The sequence below is a fragment of the Phyllobates terribilis genome, unplaced genomic scaffold, assembly GCF_046119375.1.
Source record: "Phyllobates terribilis strain yellow unplaced genomic scaffold, ASM4611937v1 Scaffold_13__5_contigs__length_258822181, whole genome shotgun sequence".
Taxonomy (NCBI): Eukaryota; Metazoa; Chordata; class Amphibia; order Anura; family Dendrobatidae; genus Phyllobates; species Phyllobates terribilis.
Genome location: NW_027362773.1, coordinates 188162013 through 188183543, shown reverse-complemented (window position 1 = coordinate 188183543; position 21531 = coordinate 188162013). Strand labels below are relative to the sequence as shown.

Here is a 21531-nt window from a genome sequence, read left to right as displayed (position 1 = left end):
CCCACTCCCCCTTTCCCTAGTTGTTGGGCTCCCTTCCACCTCTTACTGTCATTGTACACTTGTTCCTTCCCTCACCTTGCGTGACACCAGATGTAAACAGTGAACAGAGCTCTCTTAAATGGGATCTGCAGGACCCAGCATCGGCTACTACACAGAGAATAGAGGTGTTATGCACTGCTCCATACACTTTTTACATCCAGATCGACCCTAGGGCTAATAACAGTGGGGGTTCTGGGTGTCAGACCGCCACCAGTATGATATTAATGACCTATCCTGAGAATAAGGTACTTAGTTAATGTTTTTTGATCAAAGTGTACCTAAATATGGATGGTCCTTATCAATAATGTCCATATGCCAAACCAGGCCTCATCTGAATGGGGAAGTGTCATCCCCTCTCTAGACATGTAACTGTTTCTATACCATAACAGATCAAGCTGTCAGTGTTACTTTAGGAACATAGAGTCATCACAACAAATTCATCTAGCTTTTAAGGATTAACCATAAGGGATGGACTTAATTGTGTGGATTGGATGGCAGCTGATGGCTTGTAGGATTGTGTTACCACTTACTGCCGTACAAATGTAGAACTTGAAATGGAGCATTTTTCAGAATTTCCTTCGGTCTTAATGTCTAGAAAATGGAGCATTTTACTGGGAAGTGAAAAAGTACATTTTAAATTGACGTCATTACAGTTGATGTCATTAACGAAATCCAGTACGGCTGCAAAACAAAAGTAACATATGCCATATCAAAGAAAAGAAAAAAGTGTTTCAAATGCCCCAAGGCAAAGTTCACACAATAAAAACTTTCATTATTTGTGACACATACCACGTAATCTATTGCATAGGATGCAACATATGCAATATACGTTACATGGGGGGCTCAGGAAAAAAAATTAAAAAATGTATAAATCAGGAATTTTTGTTGCAGATAGATGGGAACACGTTTCTCCCCTTCTTCAGCGGTTTTGTTTGTTGAATGGTGGGACAAGGTTTTTATTTTTACTGATAATAATCGTTTCATATCCAATTTGATTCGGTACAGCCGATACGTAGATGACATTCTTGTCATCTTGGATGGAGATGTGGCGGCCGTACCAGATTTCATTAACTACATCATCTGCTGTAAAGACATCACTTTATTACTTTTCCACTTCCAGTAAATGGACATTAAGCTGGAAGGAAATTTTGATATATGCTTCATTTCAACTTCTACATATCGTAAATCAGTAAGCGTTAACACAATCTTACAAGATGAGAGCGGCCACCCAATTCATATAATTAAGTCCATCTCTTATGGTGAATTCTTAAAAGCTAAACTAATTTGTCTTGATGACTCCATTTTCCTCAATTAACACTGGCAGCTTAATCTGTTATGGTATAGAAAGAGATATGTGTCTGTAGAGGGGAGGACACTAGCAAAAGAAGTGATGATTGCGAGAAGTGTATTGTTTTTTAGTTTCTATATATAAAACAGACGGAAGATGTGAATTATAGGAATGACACTATATATATATCTCTCGTTCCGTGGAAAATCATCGACGTGAGAATGACCCCCTGAATCCTGCTCTGGACTGTTATGTAATTTGGGCCATCTGGAGTGAGAACCCCAGAAGAAGCCCAGGATACCGTGAATGGTTGCAAACTGCTCCATGACAATGACTTTGAACTTGGACTAGTCTGAGGTTCTTGCAGATATACTCACTTGGCTTAGGGTAGAAGCAGTAAGTGAGAGAGATCCCCTGATCTTGATTGCAGGAGTCAGTAAGGGAACATGGAGAGAGGCAGGAGATCCGGAAGCTGGTCAGTACAGACCCCTCACTTGGATATATGGTGCAGTTTGGCACCTCTGGAGGCGGCAGGGTGCTAACCACGATCATATCCTCTCCATATTCATGGGAAGTCTTAGCTACAATAAAAAAAAAATGGATGCAATAAACAATAAGAATGCAACCTTAAAGCAAATCCCTAATATATTATGGCAACCAGTGGCGTAGCATGGGAGGGGGGGGGGGGGCAAAGTTAGCTGCTCAGGGAGCAAAATTCTTAGGGGGCGGAAAAGTTCAAAATGGAAAAAAAGAAAGTAGCGAGGATGGAAAATCCAGGACAGTTCACATATCTCAGACTTCTTAGATTTCCAGTTTGAACTGTATCAGCATCAATATGATGACTTTACATTGGATCCCGGGGGAGATGAGAACTCCTTACTTTATTAGCGGAAGTGATCTGATGTATAAAGAAACTGAATAGAGGTTAAATTCCAGTTAGGCTGTGTTCACATGTCCACTTACAATGGATCCAGAAACAATCCGTTGCCAAAAAAGTTGTGTCACAACTTTTTTATTCGGCTAAAAAAAATGATTTCAACTGGATCACTTTATTTAACATTTAAGTCTATGGAAGACAGATCCGTTAAATAGCCACGTCCTATTTTCTATAATTTGAAACTGGTCCAGTAATCAAAAAACAGATCGTTTTCTAATGAAAGAAAAACGGAGAAGGGGACTGGCTTGGCTATAAAAAGAAGCAGTCAGCTCCTTCACACTGGTCTTGTCACCTGCCAAAATGAGGAGTGTTGTCCTTTTTTTAAAAAAAAAAAGCTTGAAAAGCCTTCTAATCTAGGATACAAGAAGTGTCACTCACCAATCAGCTTTATTCTGACCGCACCTTCTGGGTGGTCCTTTAACAATGTGCCCTTCAGCACCAAGGTGGAGGAGTCACTTTGTAACAGGGTAAGAGGACTGGCTCTGAAATCACGTAGGTGGCAAACAGCGGGAAGCATTATAGGCTGGAAACAAGCAAGAAATTATGTAATGGAAAAGTGGTTAATGCACTCAGTACCTCAACTTCTTATACACTTAGTGTGACGATACAGTTTATAATCTTAATTAGCCAGACAATTAGATTTGTTAATCCAAGAGAAATACCTTATTGTGTTTTATTAGAGATTGCTGGCTGTGTTTTATTAATATTCTGCTTGCTCGTCAGTTTATGTACAATAATTTAACTTGTAAAGTGTTCAGCATTCCACTAATCTCATTAGTATCTCAAGAGCCTCTAACCATTGTTCAAAAATCGTCTAGGCCCATTGTATAAGTGTTGAAAGAAAATCCAGCGGAGCCTTCACCACAGGGAGTCTCACATGTAGACCCAAGTGATGAGGTCGACCTGAGAAAGATACCTCCACTAATGCACACTTAGCTTTTGGGGGAGAAGGGTGAGAGCAGTTCTGCATTCAGGGGGCTGAGCCCAGAGAAGCAGAAGGGACATGTGTTTTTGTAGCCGTCAGACTTGAGAGAGAATCAAGGAACATCAGAAAGACTTTACAAGGAGAATGAGAGACATCCTTCAGGACAGCAGATGGATTGCACGGCATTACCCAAAGAGACACAAATTTGTATTCTACATGATTCTAGTCTAAGGGTCTCGGCTCTGACTGGAAAGATATGGATTTGCTCCATTTGACCATCAGAGAGACATGGATACATTTTGGGGAGACCAGGAGAGGACGAAGAAGTCACCTGGCCCCATGGATATGTTGTTTTGGGGTTGCTAGGAGGGACCCACCGGTCACCTGGCCCCATGGAAACTCTCGGAGAAGCCAGGTGGGAACCCTTGGGTCTCCTGGCCTTGTACCTCGATGGACTACTAGCTTCCTAAGCTTGCCACTACCTCCTCTCTGTGGGGGCCCGCCTGAAGCGGGGGGCCACTGGTTGAGGTAGTCGGCCCTGGAAGTCTACAAAGTCGCAGCTGTTCTATCCCAGGCGGGTGGAGAAAGAAGGGTGAAACTGTGTAATGTTGTACCATCTTGGGTATTTGCTGGGACTGTTCTGTATGTTTATTGTCCGCTTTGTGGTTCAATAAAGTTTTGCCATGCTGTTTTACTCTCTACCTGTGTTGTCTGCGTAGCGTTACACCCACGAAAGACCCCTAGTCTTCACACTTAGATATTCCATTAACTTATACGCCAAGATATAGAAACTTGTTTAGGAAAGTTTATACGTACCTCATTGCAGAATTAACCTTTCTAGACCACCAGGTTTAATGTTGTATGTGGACACTAGCCTCGCTCTGTTCTTTCTGTTAGATCTATTACACTATAAGTTGTAAACTAAAATCTAAGGCTGTGTTCACACTAGACAGCCAGGAACAGCTTTGATGGATCTGTTTTGAAAGAGGGCACCACAGACCCTGATGCATGCGCAGGGCCGACATCAGCACCCAGCCTACCCGGGCAAGTGCCAGGGCCCAGAGCAGGCGGGGGGTCCACTAGCGGTCAGGCACCCCGCCGGGCTATGGGCGGAGGAGAGCGGTGCCAGCGCCCGCCCTTCTCCCCCGCTTGCTCAGGGCCCCGGCAGCCGGATACTTACCTTTCCCCGTGCCTCCGCAGATCCACTGTCTTCCTGCTGTGCGCTCCCTGTGACGTCCCAGGTCAGAGGTCGCGGTGACGTTTTTCCACCACGCTCTCCCCTGAGCCGTCACAGGCAGCACAGAGCGGGAAGACGCCGGTGATGCTGGAGTGCGGACCTGAGCAGCGGCAGCAGGTGAGGAGGAGTGAGGTGAGTATTTGATTTTTTTTTTTTTTTAATGTATGGAGGCATGGGGCATTATATGGGGGGTGACATCCTGCATGGGGCATTATATGGGGGGTGACATCCTGCATGGGGGCATTATATGGGGGGTGACATCCTGCATGGGGGCATTATAAGGGGGGGAACAGCCTGCATGGAGCATTATATGGGGGCCAGTATCCTGTAAGGAGCGTTATAAGGGGACCAGTATCCTGTACGGAGCATTATATGAGGGCCAGTATCCTGTATGGAGCGTTTTATGGGGGCCAGTATTCTGTATGGAGCGTTATATGGGGCCAGTATTCTGTATGGAGCGTTATATGGGGGCCAGTATTCCATATGGAGCGTTATATTGGGGCCAGTATTCCATATAGAGCGTTATATGGGGGCCAGTATTCCGTATGGAGCGTTATATGGGGGCCAGTATTCTGTATGGAGCTTTATATGGGGGCCAGTATTCCGTATGGAGCGTTATATGGGGGCAAGTATTCTGTATGGAGCATTATATGGGGGCCAGTATTCCGTATGGAGCGTTATATGGGGGCCAGTATTCCGTATGGAGCGTTATATGGGGGCCAGTATTCTGTATGGAGCGTTATATGGGGGCCAGTATTCCATATGGAGCGTTATATGGGGGCCAGTATTCCGTATGGAGCGTTATATGGGGGCCAGTATTCCATATGGAGCGTTATATGGGGGCCAGTATCCTGTATGGAGCGTTAGATGGGGGCCAGTATTCTTTATGGAGCATTTTATGGGGGCCAGTATACTGTGTGGAGCGATTCGCCTGTTTCTGAGCTATTGTGGAATTTACAATAGATATCACTCATGTAATGTAAGAAGTGAAATCTTTGGCATTGTACTATATATATATTTCTCTGCGGTATCTGAGCATCATGAATCGTGGTATGTATTAAAGGGGCCCACTGAGACTCTTTCGTCCGGGGCCCAGAAAAACCTGGAGCCGGCCCTGTGCATGCGTATGACTTATAATATGTATGTCAGGCTTCCATTTGGTTTCTCCTTTTTTTACAGCAACAATAGGATTGTAGACTATGCTATTTTTGTCAAACCCAACAGAGCTTAGATTAGTGGTAGTGTGAACAGAGCCAGTACTTAAAGGGAATCTGTCAGCAGGTTTTTGCTATTTAATCTGACAGCAGCATGATATAAGGGCAAGGATCCCGATTCCAGGGATGTGTCACGTGCTCAGCTGCTTGCTGTAGTTTCAATACAATCAGTGTTTTATCAGCAGGAGATTATCACTGCAGGACTAGGTGTCACATGCCAGCTAGTCAGGCTGATCTGTATAACCTCACCCCCAGCAGCTTGTTGACAGTGTACAGTGTACACATAAAGCTGCCAATAAGATATTAATGACTTGTCCTAACAACAGGTCATCATTATCTTAGTCATTTAACTTAGAAGCAGATATTGAGATTTTTCTAGTCATTTTGAGAATGTCAAGCTTCCAGAATGCGGAGCTCCATAGACATAAGGCTGATAAATGGCTGAATGAGCATTTGCAAAAGTGCTCCTATATAAACTCAGGAGAAAACAGCCGACAAACATTCGTTCCCCGGCTTGATCACATCTTGTATTCTGATTATTGCTGTCGGCACCACATTTCCACGTTCCGACAACATGAAAACTGCATGGATGCTGATCAATTGTTTTAATGATCGATCACCCCATACAGTTTGCTTTGGTCGATATAATAGAGTCTTAAACATGGCCATTGTTGCCAGTTTTTGCTCTTATTTTATTCACCCTCCTTCCCTGAAATTTTTTTTTTAAATCCGCCATACGCTTCCAGAGAAATGGGCTTTTTTATTTAGTGCTAGTAAAGAGGGTGGTGCTTACAGGATCCTCAGGGGCGTGTCTTTTGGGTGATCTGCATAGTAGCCCCGCCTCCAAGGAAAATATCATAAAACTTAGCACTGAATAAAAAGGCCCATATCTGTAGAGCCATATGGCAGATTTAAAAAAAAAATGGAATACTCAGGGGAGCGGTGGGAAAAAAAGAGAAGAACAAAAATTGCCCACATTTGACCTGGTGAAAGGTCTATGGCTTGTTATGGACAGAAATCTACCCATGTAAGCCAACCTTTACACATAGTATCACACTAACCTTCTGTATAAGGCTCACATCACTGTACCAGCTGTATGTGACACCATCACAGTTATCACAGGTAGCACTGAACACCACCGGCTCTGAAATGTTAACGTTTTTGCAGTTGGTTTCACATCTGAAACAGATTAATGTGAAATTTTTTTAATAAATTATGAAGATACAAAACATACACGGGTCAATCTCTTACTCACGAAGAAAGGCATTCACATCATTATCACCCGCAACACCGCGGTGCAGCTGCCCGGAGCGGAAGTCAAGTAAAAAAAAAATCAATTTTCAGTGTCAAATGAAACTTTATAAAGTGTTTCTTATCAACACGTGAACCTACAAACTAAAAAGAGAGCACAGACGATATAAGACTGGCACAGAACATTCTAGGTAATAAAAATAAGTAAATAAGCCGTTAGGATCTATGGGCCGGATGTAGATCTCCCCGAGAATCTGCCTCCAGAACTTATCTTAAATGAAAGGGGGTGTTACCAGTGTGAGACATGTAATGACTGACAGTGTGCTCTCCTCATCTACATGTCTCACACTTGTAATGCCCCCTTTCAGTGCTTGGAGCTTATCACAATTTTTGTGTTTTTGTTTGTCCACCTGCTTTTATCTAAATCGCCTCTAAATTCTCCCAATCATCCAGGAGTAATGTGGTGATGCACGATGCATTTTCCATCATGTCACAAGGCAGACGTGATAACTAATTGGCTAGGTGAACAAAACATTAACATTTTGGGTTCACGGCCAGATCTTAATCCTGTTGAGCATTAAAGTCCTAAAGCCCTAAAGTCCTAAAGTCTTAAATATAAAACCTAAAGTAGGAAAGTCCTAAAGCCTAAAGTCCTAAAGTTCTAAAGCATAAAGTCCTAAAGCCTAAAATCCTAAAGTCTTAAATATAAAGCCTAAAGTAGGAAAATCCTAAACTCCTAAAACCTAAAGTCCTAAAGCCTAAAATCCTAAAGTCTTAAATATAAAGCCTAAAGTAGGATAGTTCTAAAGCCTAAAGTCCTAAAGCCTAAAGTCCTGAAGTCCTAAAGCCTAAAGTCCTAAACCCTAAAATCCTAAAGTCTTAAATATAAAGCTTAAAGTAGGAAAGTCCTAAAGCCTAAAGTCCTAAAGTCTTAAATATAAAGCCTAAAGTAGGAAAATCCTAAAGCCTAAAGTCCTAAGGCCTAAAGTATTAAAGTTCTAAAGACCTAAAGTCCTAAAGCCCTAAAGCCTAAAATACTAAAGTCTTAAATATAAAGCCTAAAGTAGGAAAGTCCTAAAGCCTAAAGTCCTAAAGCCTAAAGTACTAAAGTCCTAAAGTCTTTTGGACTTTACACATCGTACTGATATTATACAAGAGGTATTTTTGTTCCTCTTAAAAAAAAAATATTATGTAACAGCAGGAAATAGATGTAGTCATCAGTCCTGTGTCAGCCATACCTGATTTTGGGTCGGAGCTGAATCTTGGAGGTGACATAGAAACATTGCTCGTCTTCCACGGGGTCCTGATCACTATAAGCCACCGAGGCCCGGATAGTGAATGCACTGCTGGGCGGTGGGAGGCAGCTCGCAGGGATCGCCGTCTTATACGAGCTGGTGTTAATGAGTTTTTGCTTCACACATTCAGACCACCCAGACCAGCAGGACCCTCCATGAAGAAAGCACAGTAGTTATTATGAGAGTTATTCACAATATCATTGACATTTGAGAACAGTCACTTACCACATGTCCATGTGATATTAGCAGTATTATTGGCAGGCCACTGCAGGGTAACATTGGAAAAGGGGCCGATATGTCTGCGAGGTTCTATATACATCTGCTTTGTTTTCCTCTCCTTATTGGTTTCCTGTTATATGGGGTCAAACAAATAAAAATATATTCGTTATGTCGCTTACCCCATGTGCAGGGCATTGCAGTAGTTTAGGTATCCATGGTTACTGCCACTCAGATAGTGACAGTTAGTTATCTGTTAGTGGTTGTAACCATGGGTACCTAAGCTACTGCAATGCCCTGCACATGGGGTAAACAACATAGCTTATCAGAAGAACTATACTACATTTGTAAAAGGATGTATTTGCTAATATTATTCTTGTTATTACACCTACTACATATTGGGAGAGAATCTTAGAGATGGGAATACCCCTTTAAGTAAATGAAATCTCTATCTAAAATAAATCTGACAAATACTCACCTTTCCCTCTTCATCTCGTCTTCCATGTTTTTCTTTTTTCTCTATTTATAAAGAATACACAAAAAGAAAAGTGAATTCCTATTGTTCTGCCTACAGCATCGGAAGCAATGGTGAATCAAGATGGCGGAGAGCCCGAGTCCTATCACTTACATTATGTATAAATATAGCAAGACAGCAAAAAAAATTCCAGCAAGTTTGCGCCTGTCAAACAAGGTAAAAATGTCACCTTGACCTTGTCAAATTGATAGAAAATAGAGTGCTTTATTAATGATAATGGTACAAAAATTGCATTATATATATATATATATATATATATATATATATATATATATATATATATATATATATATATTAAAAAAATGTAGATAATAGTAGTTTGTCTAACACCACATAATAAATGCTGGCTTTTTTGGTGCATTTTGCACGTTAAAGGTAAAAACTATTTTTTTTATTTACCAAAATGCATGTATTTCAGGCTAAAAATCATTTTTGTAATTGGGTTTTATTAAAAATATTGCATCATTTGGCTTTTACAGGATCTTAGTCTCCATGCACATTTTGATGTGGTCTGTGGTCATAAATCAGCTGAAAGCTCAGAAAAAGACAGAAAAGAGTTACAAACTTTCCTATCAAAACCTGCTCACTGATGGATCCTCAGTTAACTCATTCTGTAGCCAGTACTATAAACTGTACCACGGAGCAGGGGCGGAACTACCGCCCGTGCAGCCCGTTCATTGAACGGGGGCCCCGAGGGAGAGGGGGCCCCTCCAGCCTCCAGCAGGGCCGCCATCAGGGCATGACTGTCCTGACTCCAGTATGGGGCCCGGCCGGTAGGGGCCCCCTCGGAGCCCCGTTGGGGACCCCCCTCTTGTGCGTCTCTCTCCTCATGGGGCCCCCGGCCGCATGCTAAGCTCCGGGACAAATCTCAGCGCTGTGCTGCTGCGGCAGCGCCTTCATGATTCCCCTGACTTCCGGTCATGTGACGGCGCCGTCACATGGCCGGAAGTCAGGAGAACCTGGTGTCAGCGATTTGGACGAGCACCAGGATTCTGCAGGGATCGCATGGGGGTAAGTATAACAAGTTTTATTTTTTATTTTTTTTTAAATACAATTAGCTAGGAGTGGGGGGAATGGGAGATGCACATGTGGGGGGAGATGAGAGATGCACATGTGGGGGGGGGGATGAGAGATGCACATGTGGGGGGGGGGAGATGAGAGATACACATGTGGGGGGGGTGAGAGATGCACATGGGGGGAGATGAGAGATGCACATGGGGGGAGATGAGAGATGCACATGTGGGGGGGTGAGAGATGCACATGTGGGGGGGAGATGAGAGATGCACATGTGGGGGGGGAGATGAGAGATGCACATGTGGGGGGGGAGATGAGAGATGCACATGACGCGCCCCTGGGCCTGCTGTGTCGTGCGGCATCGCGCGCACGGGGGCTTACCCGGAGCCGGATCAGATGGGGGTAGTAGTCTCGTGGCGGTAACCCGGTCCGTGCCCAGGGTGTCAAACTAAGTGTGTGGCAGTCTTGGTAGATGTTGTTTCTGTGTCGACTACGCCACCCGTTGATTTGCGGTCACAAGGCCGCCGCTGCAGAACAGTCCGCTGAGGCCGGTAGTATGGGTGCAGCGATGGTGGTATAACCCCCAACGGGAGGGGTATGGCCTCAGGGCAGCTGGTGCGGATGATGGGGGTAGTGATAGTGCAGAAAGGAGAGTCAGAGACGTGAGATGCAGTTTCAGGGTTTTTACTCACAGGTGTTCCTTCAGTCACTCTGGCCTTGAGTGACCACCCGAGCCGTGCTGCATTCACCAGGTGTGGGACTCGGCTAACCCCCAGGCAGTTCCGGAGCGTGGTCCTGAGCTCCCTTCTCTTTCTCTCTCTGCTGGCCGTCCCCACCAGGGATCCACCTTTGTCCGGTTCCCTTGGGCCTTCTACGGTAAAACCTTCTCTGGCTTTCCTGACCCTACTCTTGGTGTACCTTCCTGGTGGATGTGGTGAGGGTCGTGGCAAAGCTTGCCCACGACCTCCGGTTCCTGGTTAAGGGTTACTTTTGCCTCCGCCAGCTTGGGATCCGGTGCCCTCTTCTGCCAACCCTTCACCCTTTTTGGTTTAATTCTGGGATCTTAGGGTTCCCTCTTTTCTGTGTCTGTGGGCCTTTCTTCTTCCTCTCTGCTTCAGGCCTGGCCCTGGAGCTGGGCCCAGCCGGAGCCACAGCTCCCTGTCAGCCCTCCTGGCTGAACTCCTTCTCAGAACTCTCCTGACAGACTGACCCTATCTCTAGATGGTGCCCACCATATATACTCCCTCTATGTGTGAGCCCAGGTGACCAGCACCCAATGGGCTCCTATCTCTATGCCCAGAGCCCCTCCCCTATCTGCCCCTACACTACTGGGATGTTCCACCCCCCCTCCCACTCCAGCCAGGGACAGACGCTGTCGTACCTGCACATCTACTTGGTGGGAGTACCGTAGTTCTGTCCCCCGGAAATGGGATGTATGTAGTGCATGCAGCCTACTGAGCTCAGTCCCACACTCCATCCTTACCCGGGAGTGGAATACCACACCTCTGGTTTGAGGTGCAATACCCCTGTAGCAGCCGAGTCCTCAGGGTGCTACATTCCCCCCTGGTAAATCACAGCACGTCGTCGGGCTGTAAAAGAATAAAACATACCAAAACATACAAACTTTTTAAAACATACACCAACATATAAAACATTATAAACATTATCAGATTCTAGCAATATAAACTTTTTCATATAAAACTCTTTTATATAAAATGTTCTTGAGCTTCTGGCCACTGTGCACTTGTGACCAGGTAAAGTGCCACAGTCACTGGGAGGAAAACAGTAATCCTCCTATAAAACCGGTAGGGGGCGCCTTAGAAAGCGCAACTATTTACAAGGGTATGGCCGCTCTCAGTCCTCGGCCAGGTAGAGGGAAAGAACGACCGCTCTCAGTCCTCGGTCAGTGGGAATAAGGGATGGCTGCTCACAGTCCTCAGCCTGTTAAGGGATAGGGACACACGGGTAACAGTTTGCTGGTCCCTACGGGGACTATACTTTACTGGTAACAGTTCTTGTACCCTTACGGGTAACTATTTACAGCTTCACTGTACCGTACTTTAATAACGGCATCCTCCTGCTCCTTCTTGAGGGTAATCTTCAGACCCGTCCGGGTCCTCTTGACCTTCCTCAAACTGCAGCTCTTCCTCAGTCAATCTGTGCACATGGAGAGCATATGGACCTTTGGCACATTGATGCCGGGTGAAGGTGACCTCATCACCCAGGTAAAGATCACGTCCTCTGTGTCCCTCCGGCAGATGGCTCTCGACATCCCTGCGGGTGACAAAGACGTCGCCGGGGGTTCTGTGGTCCCGGATAAAACCCCAACCGTGCTGCAGTTGAAACTTGATCACGGTCCCGGTGGCGCGGGGACCATGGGCTGCACGGGGGTTTCGTCTGGTCCGGCTTTTCTGTTCCGCACTCTGTATTTGCAGCCGCTCCTCGCGGACCCACCTCTCTCGCCGTTCCCGGTCGAAGACCTCCAGCTGTTGCCGGCAGCACTCTGCTCGCTGGGCTGCGGCCGCCCGGGTCTCATGGGTGAACCCAATGAGGTTTTCTCCGGTGGGGTCCCATTCGAACTGCGCCTCCTCCAACGGGAGTGGGGTGATCTTGGCGGGCGCCGGAGCCGGAATCAGGGGCTCACACAGAGGCCTTTCCTTCCGGAGTCGGGGATGGAGGTACTCCGGTGGCCACTCAAAGGGCTGCCCATCCGGGCAAGTGTGCTGGGCGAACAGGTCTTCACCCAAGGGTAGCACGGTGGAGGTTGAGGGCACAATGGTGGTAGCGGCGCCCGGATTCACCAGGCCTTGCGACCAGGCCGGTGGCACTCTAAAGGTAAAGGGCACTGTGGAGACGGCGGCGCCCGGGGGCACTCGACCTTGCGACCAGGCCAGCGACCTGGTGGAGATAGAGGGCTCTTTTGGAACTGCGGCGCCCGGGGGTACTCGGCCCTGCGACCAGGCCGGTGGCGTCTCCTGCTTGGCCGCGCTCGGGGTTGAGGCGCGTGACGTCACAGGGGGCGTGGCCGCGGCTCCTGCTTGAGGCCTAGTCTGGAGCGGTGGCGGTGCAGCGACGGGCACGGTAGGGGGAATTTCGGGCTCTGCGACGGGGAGCTGGGGCAGGCTCACGGTTTCTAGGCTTGGGGTAGTGACGTCCCCTTTACTTGCCTCCGTCTCTTCAGCTCCTTCCACGGCGTCGTCTCCGGCCTTAATTCCTCCTGCACCATCCTCAGAGGCGGTCAGACTCCTCGTCTCGGGTGGCGTGCTCCGCTGGCGGGTTCCAGCCTGCTGGGCCATCTCCCGACTCCATTCAGTCAGCGTTTCTCGCTGCACCTGGGCCATCCTCTGTGCGAGGCCCTCCAGCGCGGTCTGTGCACGCTCCCGGTCTCGGGGGAGCTGTGCCAAGATCTCCACCAGGTCTTGTGGGGTGGTGGCTTGCAACAGGCTCCTGACCACAGGGTCGGTGCTGCCTGACTCTCCCTCCATCTCCGGGTGCGACCTCCCCAGACTCCTCCAGGCTGCACCCATCCTCACTCTTTTGTTCTTGATCCGCCCACACTGAGGGCGGTCCTGGGGCAACTTGGTGATTGTCAGTTCCAGGGGCAGTCCCCCCACGCTGATGGACATCTCTATCATTACAGTCTCTGATGGTGGGGGCGGTCTTCGCTTTTGGCGCCATTCTTGGACCTGGCCCACGATGGGAGGTGGTCTCTTGCCACCCTCTGGCACGCCCATAATGGCGTCCGCTCTGCCAGGGCGGGAAATCTTCTCTGATGGCGGGAATCGTCTCCCAGTGGCGGGAAACTCCGTGGATGGCGGGAAAAGGCTGCAGATGGCGGGCAACCGGCGGGAAATGATCCGAGATGGCGTCCGATGGCGGGGACCCTCCGGAACTGGCGGGAGACTCCTTTTTACGGTAAATATGAATTTTTCTTCAGGCACGCAGTACCCGGTGGTTGCGGGCACGTTATCCTGCCGACTACGCCAAAGTTGACGCGCCCCTGGGCCTGCTGTGTCGTGCGGCATCGCGCGCACGGGGGCTTACCCGGAGCCGGATCAGATGGGGGTAGTAGTCTCGTGGCGGTAACCCGGTCCGTGCCCAGGGTGTCAAACTAAGTGTGTGGCAGTCTTGGTAGATGTTGTTTCTGTGTCGACTACGCCACCCGTTGATTTGCGGTCACAAGGCCGCCGCTGCAGAACAGTCCGCTGAGGCCGGTAGTATGGGTGCAGCGATGGTGGTATAACCCCCAACGGGAGGGGTATGGCCTCAGGGCAGCTGGTGCGGATGATGGGGGTAGTGATAGTGCAGAAAGGAGAGTCAGAGACGTGAGATGCAGTTTCAGGGTTTTTACTCACAGGTGTTCCTTCAGTCACTCTGGCCTTGAGTGACCACCCGAGCCGTGCTGCATTCACCAGGTGTGGGACTCGGCTAACCCCCAGGCAGTTCCGGAGCGTGGTCCTGAGCTCCCTTCTCTTTCTCTCTCTGCTGGCCGTCCCCACCATGGATCCACCTTTGTCCGGTTCCCTTGGGCCTTCTACGGTAAAACCTTCTCTGGCTTTCCTGACCCTACTCTTGGTGTACCTTCCTGGTGGATGTGGTGAGGGTCGTGGCAAAGCTTGCCCACGACCTCCGGTTCCTGGTTAAGGGTTACTTTTGCCTCCGCCAGCTTGGGATCCGGTGCCCTCTTCTGCCAACCCTTCACCCTTTTTGGTTTAATTCTGGGATCTTAGGGTTCCCTCTTTTCTGTGTCTGTGGGCCTTTCTTCTTCCTCTCTGCTTCAGGCCTGGCCCTGGAGCTGGGCCCAGCCGGAGCCACAGCTCCCTGTCAGCCCTCCTGGCTGAACTCCTTCTCAGAACTCTCCTGACAGACTGACCCTATCTCTAGATGGTGCCCACCATATATACTCCCTCTATGTGTGAGCCCAGGTGACCAGCACCCAATGGGCTCCTATCTCTATGCCCAGAGCCCCTCCCCTATCTGCCCCTACACTACTGGGATGTTCCACCCCCCCTCCCACTCCAGCCAGGGACAGACGCTGTCGTACCTGCACATCTACTTGGTGGGAGTACCGTAGTTCTGTCCCCCGGAAATGGGATGTATGTAGTGCATGCAGCCTACTGAGCTCAGTCCCACACTCCATCCTTACCCGGGAGTGGAATACCACACCTCTGGTTTGAGGTGCAATACCCCTGTAGCAGCCGAGTCCTCAGGGTGCTACACACATGTGGGGAGGGAGGTGAGAGATGCACATGTGGGGGGGGAGATGAGAGATGCACATGTGGGGGGGGAGATGAGAGATGCACATGTGGGGGGGGGGTGAGAGATGCATATGTGGGGGGGGGATGCACATGTGGGGGGGGGTGAGAGATACACATGTGGGGGGGGGATGAGAGATACACATGTGGGGGGGATGAGAGATGCACATGTGGGGGGGAGATGAGAGATGCACATGTGGGGGGGGAGATGAGAGATGCACATGTGGTGGAGGGGGATGAGAGAGGTGCACATGGGGGGGTGAGAGATGTGCACATGGGGGGGATGAGAGATGTGCACATGGGGGGTGGATGAGAGATGTGCACATGGCGGGGGTGAGAGATGTGCACAAGGGGGGATGAGAGATGTGCACATGGGGGGTGGATGAGAGATGTGCACATGGGGGGTGGATGAGAGATGTGCACATGGGGGGGGTGAGAGATGTGCACAAGGGGGGGATGAGAGATGTGCACATGGGGGGGATGAGAGATGTGCACATGGGGGGGTGGGTGAGAGATGTGCACATGGGGGGGTGAGAGATGTGCACAAGGGGGGGATGAGAGATGTGCACATGGGGGGGATGAGAGATGTGCACATGGGGGGTGGGTGAGAGATGTGCACATGGGGGATGAGAGCTGTGCACATGGGGGGGATGAGAGATGTGCACATGGGGGGGGTGAGAGCTGCACATGGGGGGAGATGAGAGCTGCACATGGGGGGGTTTGAGAGCTTGCCATGGGGGGGTTTGAGAGCTGCACATGGGGGGGTGAGAGCTGCACATGGGGGGGATAATAGCAGCATATGGGGGAATTGGGAGTAGGGGGATAATGAGCTGCACATAATGAATGTGGGGTGGGGGAGAGTAAATGATAAATGATGATGGGGTGGGGAGAGGTCGGACATGATATAATGAATTGGGGCAGGGGGTGCGTGTAAATAATGAATGCGGGGAGCAGGAAGTATAGAGTAGGGGGCGTTGCGGATGCAGGAGTGTAACTGGTAACAAATTGGCGGAAAGAGTAGAGGTTCTAATTAAATTATATATTAAGTGCCTATTTACAGTTAATGGGGGCACCGTGGTGGATTACAATTTATATTTGGAATGGTGGGTTGCATAATAACTAACCATATATTGATGGTGGATGCACGTCTGTATTCAGCTGCGTAATGTAGAAGTTGGAGAATGTGCTCTAGATAACTGTGTTATTTTATGCAGAGACGAGTCCTGGCTGGAAGACGTGATGGCGGTCTGTGCTGGATGAAGGAGAAAAGCGTAGCTGAAGGACTTCACCTAGAGACGTCACCAGTGAGTCAGTGTATTACATGTACACTTACACTATATACTATGTACTGGGCTCCTGTGTATAATGTCACTGGTGATCACTGTATTATTACCTGTACACTGACACTATATACAGAGCTCCTGTGTATAATGTCACTGGTGATCCCTGTATTACCTGTACACTATATACAGAGCTCCTGTGTATAATGTCACTGGTGATCACTGTATTACCTGTACACTGACACTATATACAGAGCTCCTGTGTATAATGTCACTGGTGATCACTAGATTACCTGGACACTTACATTATACATACCATGTATAGAGCTCCCGTGTATAATGACACTTATGGTAATATTAGTAATGTGGTGGTAATATTAGTAATGTGGTGGTAATATGTGGTCTGGTCATGGTGTGGCAGTTTTTCTCCCTTCTGTGTGGTATTATTCGGTCACTATGTTGTGGTAATATGTGGTCTGGTCATGATGTGGCGGTATTCCCTGTATGTGGTATTATTGATCATTTAAAAAAAAAATGTATATGACACATTCCCTTAAAGAAAACTAAATAAAAATATATCTAAAAAGACTATTGGATATTTTAAGAAAATTTTAATAGGTTAGAGTAGGGCCCGGCCAGAAGAGTCTACCTTATCGTGGTGGCGGCTTTAAAAATCTTTTGGCCAAAACAAAAGCTGCTGGCTATGTATGTGGCGCCATCACATGGCCGAACGTCAGGAGAACCTGGTGGCAGCGACGTGGACGAGCGCCAGGATTCAGCAGGGATCGCATGGGGGTAAGTATAACAAGTTTTATTTTTTTTAAATACAATTAATTAACTAGGAGTGGGGGGAATCAGAGATGCACGGGGGGGGATGAGAGATGCACAGGGGGATGAGAGATGCACATGGGGGGGGTGAGAGATGCACATGGGGGGGATGAGAGATGCACATGGGGGGATGAGAGATGCACATGGGGGGGATGAGAGATGCACATGGGGGGTGATGAGAGATGCACATGGGGGGGTGAGAGATGCACATGGGGGGGATGATAGATGCACATGGGGGGATGAGAGATGCACATGGGGGGGATGAGAGATGCACATGGGGGGATGAGAGATGCACATGGGGGGATGAGAGCTGCACATGGGGGGGATGAGAGATGCACATGGGGGGGATGAGAGATGCACATGGGGGGATGAGAGATGCACATGGGGGGATGAGAGCTGCACATGGGGGGGTGAGAGCTGCACATGGGGAGGTGAGAGATGCACATGGGGGGGATGAGAGATGCACATGGGGGGGTGAGAGATGCACATGGGGGGGTGAGAGATGCACATGGGGGGGTGAGAGATGCACATGGGGGGATGAGAGATGCACATGGGGGGGATGAGAGATGCACATGGGGGGATGAGAGATGCACATGGGGGGATGAGAGATGCACATGGGGGGATGAGAGCTGCACATGGGGGGGTGAGAGCTGCACATGGGGAGGTGAGAGATGCACATGGGGGATGAGAGATGCACATGGGGGGGTGAGAGATGCACATGGGGGGGTGAGAGATGCACATGGGTGGGATGAGAGATGCACATGGGGGGGATGAGAGATGCACATGGGGGGGTGAGAGATGCACATGGGGGGGGATGAGAGATGCACATGGGGGGTGAGAGATGCACATGGGGGGTGAGAGATGCACATGGGGGGGATGAGAGATGCACATGGGGGGGATGAGAGATGCACATGGGGGGATGAGAGATGCACATGGGGGGATGAGAGATGCACATGGGGGGATGAGAGCTGCACATGGGGGGGTGAGAGCTGCACATGGGGAGGTGAGAGATGCACATGGGGGGGTGAGAGCTGCACATGGGGAGGTGAGAGATGCACATGGGGGGATGAGAGATGCACATGGGGGGATGAGAGATGCACATGGGGGCATGAGAGATGCATGGGGGGATCATGAGAGATGCACAGGGGGGGCATGAGAGATGCACGGGGGGGCATGAGAGATGCACGGGGGGGATGAGAGCTGCACATGGGGGGGTGAGAGATGCACATGGGGGGGGTTATGTTTACATAACTTTGCTGCCTTATGAAGGGAGGGGGGGGCCCCCAAAAATTTCTTGCACAGGGGCCCACTACAGTCTGTGTCCGCCCCTGCCACGGAGATTATAGAAGGCAAATGAGGCTTAATTTTTAATGAAACCCAATTGCAAAAATAATTTTTACCCTAAAATAAATGCAATTAAGTAACTAAAAAGTGTCTATAAATCTCTCCCAATGTCAATGTGAGACATTCATATCGCATAGGCTTGATTACCTTTCTCAATGTTTTCGCCCACCGTAATATTTCCGATGTTCGAGCTGACGTTCGATACCGCGTTCGTAGCGATGACTGTGACCATATAAACACCTGTAATGACCAAAATAAAATGTATTACATATGAGATGATAAATGAATGAAGAGCGGGATAATAGACAGTGATCAGACCGAAATTGGACCAAAATGGAAACTAGATGCACTAAGATAGGTACAATAATGCAATATTACATTTGATAAGTACGACGCGTTTCGGGCTGCGGATTTCAGCTGGTTTTATATAATGCATTGTCCCAAAGATATGATATAAAATGATTATTTCAATATAAACATGTACCTGCAGTGCCAATAGTGATGTTGTACACATGTGGCTGGGTGGTCAGACATTGCCCAGAGTCTTTCATCGTATCTCCAGACACTGCGATCTCAATCGTTACATCTGCCGGTACGCCATGAGCTAAGGTCACGTTTATCTGCAATTCCTTTCCCGCTTCCAAAGTGTTGGTGGAAAGATGAGCTTGCAATCCGGATATGGCCTCAATAAGATGAATGGTCACACTGGAGTTCAGACGGGCTTTATGGTTAGATGCAATGATCTGCAGCTGGTGAACGCCGGGACCTATGAGCTTCTGAGATGAAACGTCCAGGGTCATATTATGAGGATCATCTCCAAATTTCACCCTGGACTCCGTTAAAGTCACATTATCATGTACAATGGAGAGGTTGGTGTCACTGCCTACATCACAGATGGTGCAAAAAGGATACAGGGTTAGTCCTATTTCATCTAGTTAATATATAATGTTATAATTAAAGGGGTCAAAGATCCTATCCCAATATGTAGTAGGTGTAATAATAATAATATTAGCAAATACCTCCAACTAGAAATGTAGTATAGTTCTTCTGATTGGCCATGTCTCTTTCCTCACGTGCAGGGCATTGCAGTAGCTTAGGTATCCATGGTTATGACCATTCATATAGTGATAGTTAGTTGCTAGTGGTCGTAACCATGGATACCTAGGCCCTGCAAATGAGGTAAGCGACACAGCGAATCAGAAGAACTATTCTACACTTCTAATTGGAGGTATTTGCTAATATTATTATTATTACACCTACTACATATTGGGGATGGGAATACCCCTTTAAGTAACCCTCATAGTAAATGAGCAGTTACGAGGCCCCACAATTACCAACTATCTCCTACAGACACGAGGTTGGAAGGACCACCATCTAATGGGTATAGGGGCTCCGTAACTCTTCATTACTTGATGATATCAGGGGAAAGAAGGATCGGGCATGTTAAATTTCATCCCCCCGATTATTTTGTTCTCCTGCCAGAGGAGACTGGCAGCAGCTTACTCCCCTTTCCCCAACCAGAACACATGCATGCTCATCAGACCCGAGTGTGAATAGGTTTTTAGTGGGGGTAGGAGGAATAAATGTAAGCCAACACTTATCTAGGGTTTAGGGCAATCTTAGGGCTCGTACAGACGTCCGGAGCATGGACCACAATGCCTGGACTGACCATGGTTCTCCTGACCTGAGCACGACAGTCTCATAGAATTATATGAAGGTCGAGTTGTCCCGCGGCCAGTGTCATGTCCCATGATTTGGGAATCATACAGACAGTATTGTATTATCATTGTGTTGTTTTGTTGCTATGCAATAATGCAATAAGGTTTGCTCTCTTTAGAAGTTTGTCCTTCCTCTTGCCCTGTCTCTCTGATGTCAGTACCCCCTCCCTTCTTCCTCATTCTCTGTCTATCAGCCATCTTGGAAGCCCATGTGTTTGCAGCCCTGGTTCTGAAAAGTCTTTTTTACCTGCTGTATGTGTGCAGAACTACAAGAATGCAGCTGGAAAATCAACCTTCTTCTGGAATCTTCATACGTGCCTCCTGCAGTCGAGTTCAAGCTACCTGATGATATATCTACGTGTGAGTACCCTTTTCATTTTTATAAATGTCAAAGTATTCCTCTCCTCTCCTAGGTCCAATGGTGACCCCTTGCCGTAATATCATCTGCCTGGGTAATTTAAACCCAGCTCAGGTTGTGGGTGGATGCCTGAGTATTCAGGTAGTTGGCAGCTCTGCTACATCAATCACTGCTTCTGCAACTCATCATTGTTCAAGCACTGCTACATCAGCTGCTACAACTCGATGTCCCAGCTCTGCTACATCAGTCTTCGCTATTCTAACTTTGCTACACCAGTACGGCATCTTTTCTACACGGCCTCTTCATTCTTTGACACTGATGTGTCCTATTCCAGGGGCGGAACTACCGCCCGTGCAGCCGGTTCATTGAACGGGGGCCCCGAGGGAGAGGGGGCCCCTCCAGCCTCCAGCAGGGCCGCCATCAGGGCATGACTGCCCTGACTCCAGTATGGGGCCCGGCCGGTAGGAGCCCCCTCGGAGCCCCCCTCTTGTGCATCTCTCTCCTCATGGGGCCCCCGGCCCCATGCAAAGCGCCGGGTCCAGGACATCTCATAATTCCTCTGACTTCCGGTCATGTGACGGCGCCGTCACATGACCGGAAGGCAGGAGAACCTGGTGTCAGCGATTTGGACGAGCGCCAGGATTCTGCAGGGATCGCATGGGGGTAAGTATAACAAGTTTTATTTTTTTTAAATACAATTAACTAGGAGTGGGGGGAATGGGAGATGCACATGGGGGGAGGGGAGAGATGAGAGATGCACATGGGGGAGGGGAGAGATGAGAGATCCACATGGGGGG

General features: G+C 48.4%; 1 protein-coding gene across 1 annotated transcript in view; it reads right to left on the bottom strand.

Annotated features, from left to right (window-relative positions):
• LOC141174274 (polycystin-1-like protein 2) overlaps positions 1 to 21531 on the bottom strand; it is an 88040-nt gene that overhangs the window by 60305 nt on the left and 6204 nt on the right. The window contains exons 7-14 of the mRNA XM_073659121.1: positions 19143 to 19541; positions 18806 to 18898; positions 8881 to 8921; positions 8412 to 8535; positions 8130 to 8337; positions 6702 to 6819; positions 2643 to 2787; positions 1705 to 1908 (exon numbers count right to left, since the gene is read on the bottom strand). Of these exons, the coding sequence (XP_073515222.1) occupies positions 1705 to 1908; positions 2643 to 2787; positions 6702 to 6819; positions 8130 to 8337; positions 8412 to 8535; positions 8881 to 8921; positions 18806 to 18898; positions 19143 to 19541 (1332 nt within the window). The remainder of the gene's footprint in view (positions 1 to 1704; positions 1909 to 2642; positions 2788 to 6701; positions 6820 to 8129; positions 8338 to 8411; positions 8536 to 8880; positions 8922 to 18805; positions 18899 to 19142; positions 19542 to 21531) is intronic.